The 7,991-nt window shown below is 39.7% G+C and overlaps 1 protein-coding gene across 2 annotated transcripts in view; it reads right to left on the bottom strand.

The window, feature by feature from the left end:
• The window catches only part of Esm1 (endothelial cell specific molecule 1), a 7,519-nt gene extending 3,111 nt beyond the window's left edge, over positions 1 to 4,408 (bottom strand). Inside the window, exons 1-2 of one of the 2 annotated variants that reach the window (XM_008840400.2) lie at positions 4,108 to 4,408; positions 1,041 to 1,172 (exon numbers count right to left, since the gene is read on the bottom strand). In XM_008840400.2, coding sequence (XP_008838622.1) covers positions 1,041 to 1,172; positions 4,108 to 4,408 — 433 coding nt within the window. The remainder of the gene's footprint in view (positions 1 to 1,040; positions 1,173 to 4,107) is intronic. The other variant, XM_008840401.2, reaches the window with a different exon arrangement.
• Positions 4,409 to 7,991: the final 3,583 nt, after the last annotated feature.

Raw genomic sequence — 7,991 nt, 5'->3', positions numbered from 1 at the left:
AAATGATCCTTTTTTTTTTTTTTTTTTTTTTTTTGAGATAGGGTTTCACTGTATAGCCCTAGCTGACCTGAAACTTGATATTTGATATGTAGACCAGGCTGACAAATTCTAATTACTAAGTTTTAAATTTTTACATATCCTATATAATTGCATATATTTGAGTACGATGTGATTCTTTGGTATCAATGTCCATTGTAGAATGAGAATGATTAAATCAAGCTTGATTAACACATCCATCACCCCAGTACTTACCATTTTTAGTATGTTAATATTTTAAATCTATTCTGTTAGTAATTTAGAAATATACAACACATAATTACATTCTACGCATTGGAGGAATAAGCTTTAGCAATATGTGCCACTTTGCTCACTTTTTTGGTATAGTCATTTTAAATGAACTGCCTTTAGTCTAATAGAAATCTGTGCACCTGGCCATTTATCAACAAGATAAGCAGATGCATGCCTTGAACCATGTAATGGGTTGCATCCTGCTCACAGACTTGCATTACATGTAAGAAATATGGGAATTAGATATGGTTAAAAGAAAGAAGAAACATTCTGACTTTTTTTTTATCATGACTCTTAAACCTGATCCAATAAATTCCTCACCGTACTTTCCCTATGTGGAATTGGGAGAGAAATAGTTTTGTCTAGGAAGTATATAAAACAGATCACTGAAGAATTTAAAGAACTTTGCGTATCTTTAGTTGGTTGGGTTTTGGTTTTTTTTTTTTTTTTTTTGAAAGATTTTGTTGTTGTTGTTAATCCTAACATCCTCCATTAAAAACTTAGTAAATTTTATGAGAGACAGTAGTACATTGTCCTCAGAATTGTTAATGGGATCTTTTTAGAAAATAGCAACAGCAACTAAGCTCAGCTATTCCCTCCTTTCCCTTGAATGAAATAGAGAAACAGGATCTTTCAACTAAACATGCCATTGTGTTCACTGACTTTTCACAGTTATTCAAACTGAGACTGAGAATACTCTTGCAGGTCCCACCACAGTCAGGTCTTACCTGGCGGATGTGAGGCAGATGTCCTGCTGGAGGATTTGGTGATTGAGTACTGGAAGAAAGGGAAATTCAGACACTTTCCAGTCACCCTATCACATATGCCCAACTGGCAGTTGCAGGTCTGTTTGCATTCCATCCCGAAGGTGCCATAGGGGCAGTCTGTGGGCAGAGGAGGGGTTTAGAGACAGAGCTGCTTCCTATACATAGGCCTCCATCTTCCCAACCCCTTAGAATTTGAACCTCCTGGATTTTGACTGTACAATGAAAGTTGCTTCTCAAATACCCCAGGCTTTGAAAGTTGAAGGTTTGAGTCATAAACATGAAACTTCACAGTAAGACCAGATAATGCATGCTTCATGCTTAGGGTTATGTTGTAAAACTGAAGACAACTACTTATAACCAATCTCTTTGGACTAGTCTTAATTCTGTTCATTTTCTGTATAGATGGCCCAGACCCTCCCAGGTAACCTTAGTAGTAAAGATGGGAGCTTGAACAGATATATATGCATCAGCTCCTCAAAGAATTTGATAGGTGTGATGCTGTCTTCGATAGTTTATTTATAGATGGTTTACTGTTTTAAAGGTATAGCAAAGAGCTTCAAAAAAACCAGGGCTAAGAGAGCTATCAGCCCACTCCATCACCAAGTAACCAGTTCTCACTCTACTCCAACCCTTATGAAGTTCCTTATCTCTCATAATAGCAATGCAACTTCTCTAACTCCCCCAAATGTTAAGAGGATTCACTAATCAAACTCTCTGCCAAGCAAAGATGCTAATGAGAAAGAAATTTCAGGGTTTATATATCTGAGGGTTTGCATACCTTCCAAGAAATGGAAGCTTTCAATATTTCATACTTGGACTAAAACATGCTGCATTGAAATCAAGAGGTAAGTCACTTATTAAAAAGGCATAGTTGTGGTATAAACAACATCTCAGTAGATTAACTCAGCAGAATAGATGTAGAAGATATAGTCTTTGGGCATGAAAATATCCTTGCAAATGTACAATCACATACACATGCAGAAACAATCTGTGAGTGTTCAGTCACCTGATATTGCAGGGAATGATCAAGGTGGATATTAATGAAGTATATTTTAAGAGATTTAGCCTTGGTCTTTCCCCTATCTTTCAAATGATAGAGAACTGGATTTTTCATATACCCTACTTATTGCTGGGAAAAAGTCTTTAAAGTGGATTCGGAAACACTGTCTGGCAGAAAAGCATACAGGATTAAGATATGATTGTGTCTGCAGAGAAGCTGAAAATAAAAACTTCAGCCAACTTCCCAGTTCCAGTGGAGTCCCTGATGTGTTAAGTGCTGAGCAGATAGCAAATATCCATAAATGCATGTTATCTGGCCAATTATTAACTATCACCACAACGTCAAACATCTAAATGCTCAGAAAACATCTGGATATACAAACTGAAGCGTACAGTTTTCATGTGGCTAAAAGAGGGGATTCACCTGTAGCAACAGGGAATATCTCTACCTAGAGCTCATAAGGCTCATACATTTTTATTATTTCCATCAGAAAGAAAAATGCTTGAAATGAGGCTTACAAGCAATCTGAAGGATGCCAGAAAGAGCAATTCAAAACATGTTTTTTAACAACATAGCTCACTAATATCTACCTTGATCACTTGGCAGAAGAGCAGAGTGCTAGAATCTCCAGATGCCTCACAGCTGGATTCTTTACCTCAAGTCACTGTTCATTTATAAGTGCATTTACAAAGGCATATTTATGCCAAGAGAAAAGGCAATCCACCACATATACTTGCTGTATCATAAGCATGATTGTGTTAACCACTTCCTCTCTAATTTCCTTATGTGAGGTGCTGTTTTCTTGACTGATAAGCCCTGTAATTTCCAGAAAATACAGACCCTATTCAATTGAAAGAAGAGTGTTTGTATGTGTTCACCAAAGAAAATATTTCTTCAATAGTCCACCCCTTATTGGTTTTCAGCAAAAGTAATCTAAGCAAAGAATAAAATTCTCCAAATTCTTCAAGAATTTATTTCCTAGGCTTTCATAGATTATGCAGACCAACAGGTGATTAATTTATACACTATTTTCTAAAAGGAGAATTAATGAGGTCATCACAATACTGGGTGACTGCCATTCAGGGAAGAATGCAGTTGTAGTAAACACATAATATCTGAGTTATTGAGCCATTTCTCAGAACTTATTTTTGTAATTTTGACAGCTTCTTTGTATTACACAACCAGATAAAGTTCTAATATATTTTGCCTCTTAATAGCTATTAATGCTGAGATTATAAGGCATCTATTTATGGAGACTTTTAATTTATTTTTCTAATGTTTTTAAAATATTAAATTGGTCACTAAACTTAAAAATAAATTCCACAAATGCTTAACTGCATCATTTAGGCAGAATTTCTACCTTAGCTGTAATTTAAATTTTTTTCTTTAACGCTTATAAAACAGTCAACTTTTGAACTCTTTCTTTACAAACTTCCAGCTTGCTATTATTTTTGCTTATCTTATAACATCTGTTATTTTTCTAGCTGACTAAAACTTTTGTAAAACTAGAATGACGTTTATTTTATACTCCAGGGGACCTTCTTGCAAGAATGTGAGTTATTTTGTGGGATGACTTAAGCCCACCCTACACCCATAAAGCACACTAGTGTTCATCAGAAAGATCTGAGCTTCAGAAGCCCTCCACCCCGTGAACTCTTTCAAGATCAAAGATTCATGAAATCCGGAGTCCAAGAGGTTATCTTGTAGGGACCTCTGTAATCACTGCCTACAGAAGAACACCTAAGCCATTCCTGACAGACTACCTGTCAAGTTTCTAAAGTTTTCCAGAAAAGGAAGCAATTCAACCTTCCATTGCAACTTTCTTAAATCTAAACATAACGAGTAGAATGCTGCAATTCTTTGCGGCTCCCTAAACACTGGTTTCCATGGTTGTTTGCAGTAATATTCCTTTCTTCTACCTGAGACACCACCTGTGCGAAACATGCATTCTCCCTGGTAATCCCGAAGCGCAAAGCCAGCTTAATTCCCACGCTGGCTAAAAGCCCCTCAGAGATCTCTGGACAGGGGGCACAGCAAGGGGTCGCTCTTTACCTTTGCAGATACCAAATTCGTCACCAAAATCATCCTCCTCGCTATAAAACTGACATCTCAGCCCAGGGCCACACTTGACGCCGTCCATGCCCGAGACCGTGCGGTAGCAGGTTTCTCCAGGCCCAGCAGCACACACCTGGCAGCAGCCACAGTCATCCAGCACTGTCCTCTTGCAGCGCAGGCTGCTTCTGCATGCACTGTTGTCACAATGTTCTGGGCAATCCACCGCGTACTTGGTGCTCCAGGCCACGGCCAGGTGCACAGGTACCAGGAGCGTGGTCAGTAGTAAGAGACTCTTCATGACTCGCTGCTGGCTCAGGCTCGACTCCCTGCAGTCGTGGTCTTGGCTGGAGGAAAGCAGCTGTCCAAAGTGGTAGCTGAGCCTCTGCCTACACGTTTATGAGTTTTATACACTGGGTTGCCCGCATGCTTCCCCGTCATCAATTTCCTTAACCCAGCGGCAGCGCTGTCCTCCTGCCAGCCTCTCTTGTTTTAGTTTATGAAATCCAGGATGAAGGCTGGATTAACACGCTGCTGCCATCCAGGAATTGAAAAGCCCAAGCTGATGTCATCTGTTATGTTTAGATGGTTGTTTTGCATGAGGGCTGAAAAACTCTGCTCACATCCGTCTCAAGGACTCAAGGACGTCTGTGAAGGGGGAATAAAGAAGGTTGCATGCCCCCCTTCTGGACAGGAATTGTTCTGACAGGGCATATTACTTGGGGTGTAGCTTTGTCTCAGAGTCTCTGTAGTCCAGAGGAAAATGATATAGATATGAATCATCAAGTCCGAAGAAGCTTCTACCAAATAATAATAAATAACAATAAGCACTTGGTATTTCCCCTCAATAAATAGCTATGAGATCATTTGGAAAAGAAAGGGTTATATTGTGCTTTTTCAGTACTTAGAAGAAAGAAAATATTTTGATAGAGACTTTTGAAAGACTTTATCTTCCTTCCTCGCACTCTTCTGCTCAAATATTACTTTTAAAGCAATTTATGCTTTTGTACATATTCAAGGCTGCCTTGTAACTGTGTTCTAGCAAGGTGTGTGGCACCTAAGAATTTTCTTTAATCGATACAAAAAGCCACAAAAGAGGTAAGGTCCTGGCACTGTTTCTGAGTTACTCAATTTTGGAAAAACTTATCAGTTCGACTATTCTCGACTCAAAAACTCCCTGGGGAGAAGGCTCATCCATCACCCAGTCTGTTTGTCCAATGATCACATCCATTCAGAGTCCTTTTCCTCACCTCTTGGCATCTATCAGAGCTCTTTCTTAAAACAGCCAAACAAGGCAGCCAGCCCAAGGAAACAAGTGAGCCAGCAGGGAAATAGGCACACAGCCCCAGAAAGGCAAGTCATGAGGAAGGGAAAACATTATCCATCAGGAAACAAGGTCTTTATGCTACGGAGCATCACAGGGTGTAGGCCCACCAGGGAAAACAGAATAACCCTCTTAAAATATTGACTGGACCAGGGCCTTATTTAGCAAGGTTTGTAGAACAGAAAAATCAAGATGAAAGAGAAGACAGAGGCGTTCTTACACCAACTACATGTTAGATTCTAAGTTCCCAGCCTCACTTGTCAAAGAAATAAAGCCACTGTCACTTGGTGAAGAAATGGCCCCATGAAGTGGAAAACTCCTGTCTGTCACCAATTAGCTGTGAGACATCCACAGGACTCTTCTTCTTCTGTTGAGAATGGATGGTGTTAGGCTACTTGACCTCAGGAAGTCTTGTGCCCTCTAAAAGATAAAGCGGCAAAGCCAATGGATGTGACTTGATGATTAGCCTTCACAAGAATACTTTTGAAGGGCTGGAGGTAGCAGAAACCAGAGTTCAAGGAATTTGGTAGGTAGGAAATGAAGGAAAGACTTTTAGCTCCCAATTTTCCCAAAATGTCCATGGAATTTAATTTGAAATACTCCATGTCCATCTCCCTCCAGGAGCAAACATGTACTTAGCAAGTGGACTACTCGGTGTTCACAATAGCAAGTAAGATCTATTGGGAACACAGTATGTGCCAAGCACTGTTCTTTTTTGTGTGTATATTAATTATACAAAGTAATTCATTGACATTTCCATACATGCAATATACTTTGATCACAGAAAAACCCTCTATTAACTTTTCTTTAAAAAAGTACATTTTTAGTAATTCTTTGAATTTTATACACACATATAACTCCTCTCCCCTATCTCTTCCCAGCACCATCCCCCACCTCCCTATCTCCTCCCAATTTTGTGTCCTGTTTTTATAACCCACCAAGTCCTATTTGAGTCATTCATATATTTATTGGTTTGTGGTCATCCACTGGAGTCTGCTTGACGTACCAGAGGCTACACCTTTAAAGAAAGCTGGCATTCCCTCCTCCAGAAGCCACCAACTGTCCATAGCTCCTCAGCTAGGGATGGGAGCTTATGAGCCCCTCTCTGCTTCTTGAGGAAATGTTGCCTGGCTTGCTCTTGGGCAGGTCTTGTGCAGGCAACCATAGCTGCTGTGAGTGCAAGGGCAGACATCTTGTCATGTGCATAAGACACTATTTTGCTCCAGTCTTCCCCAACCTCAGGCTCTTGCAAGCCTTCTGAGGTCCACCTGGCTGACCAGATTTGTGCTAGTGGGTTACATATTCTAGCCCTGTTTTCCTGTGCATCAGTTGTCAAAGAGTGAGAAGGGACAAGCAGTCACAGTTCTATTATTCAAGTTCAAGCTCAGTAAGCTAGTCCAAACCATCTTCGAACCCAAAAATTATAGCAAGGGTTGCTCCTCTGGATCAGAACAGAAAAATGATATGACCTAAGAGCTTATCAGCCCAGCACATCCTGTACATTTAAAGTGTCATTTTGATTTTTTTCTTAAACTCATTGTGCCAACCAGAAAATAAGCCTAGGGAGTATGCACTGATATTGTGTGCTATAGTTTGCAAATAATGATTGCTTGTAATAAAATACCAAGAATTTATTTCTGAAGAGGCAAAGATCCAGTGAGAAAGGTTCTGTGCAGTTTCCAAACCATCAGGAAACCAGTTCATGGTCAAGTCAATTGTACCATATTATCTGTGCCTTCTGAGTAAACCCTCTCTACCCAATAAGGTTGATTTGATTTGAATTACAAAGGCAGGCTTGAAGGCAAGCATTGCCAAGAAGCAATGGAAACATCTACAAGCAGATTTTAGATATAGGAGATTTAGTTTTCTATTTAATTTTTGTATTGCGGGGAACATCTAAAAGTCTTCCTGCTTTGATACCAGCTGTAACAGTCCTGCAAGTGCCTAATGCGAGGGCTAACACATACCAGTTCAAAATGTAATAAATACATAAATGAAACCATCTATTTCTCACAATCATTTTCAGAAAGTAGCAACTTGACATGAGTATTGAAGTGCTGCTTTTTCTCCTCTTTCTACTGATAAAAGCAAAGTAAGAGTCAGGTTCTTGAGCAGAGTGAGTTGAACTACAGAATGTAACTGTTTCCCTGTGGAAATGAGATACAGGCTTCAAGAAAGAAGCCACAAGGGCTTCAGTGAAGTCAGACCAGACTGTAACTCCATCATGTCAACTCCTGTGTAACTAGGATATTTTGTCTTTTGACTTCCAGCCTTGGAAGTTAATGGAAATCTTGTGTAACCATAGCAGAGGACTCTGATAAAATATACCTACCAAATGGCTGAGACTCATGGTGTTCACAAGTTAGCTGTCGAAGCCAAAGGCATGGAGACAGCTTATGGGAGTTCTAGAAACAGCTCAGCTACTTCTAAGCTATGTGATCTTAAGCAAGCCACATGGCACATGATTTAGACCTCTCCTTTCTACCTCAACAATGAACTAAGAAGACTAAACAGGGCAACAGCTGCAAAAGCATCGTGACCATTATGATCAAGAGTCTAG

Source organism: Nannospalax galili, unplaced genomic scaffold, assembly GCF_000622305.1.
Source record: "Nannospalax galili isolate Female #2095 unplaced genomic scaffold, S.galili_v1.0 scaffold339, whole genome shotgun sequence".
NCBI lineage: Eukaryota > Metazoa > Chordata > Mammalia > Rodentia > Spalacidae > Nannospalax > Nannospalax galili.
Note: the sequence above shows the minus strand (reverse complement) of the source record. Positions and strands in the feature narration are given on the sequence as shown.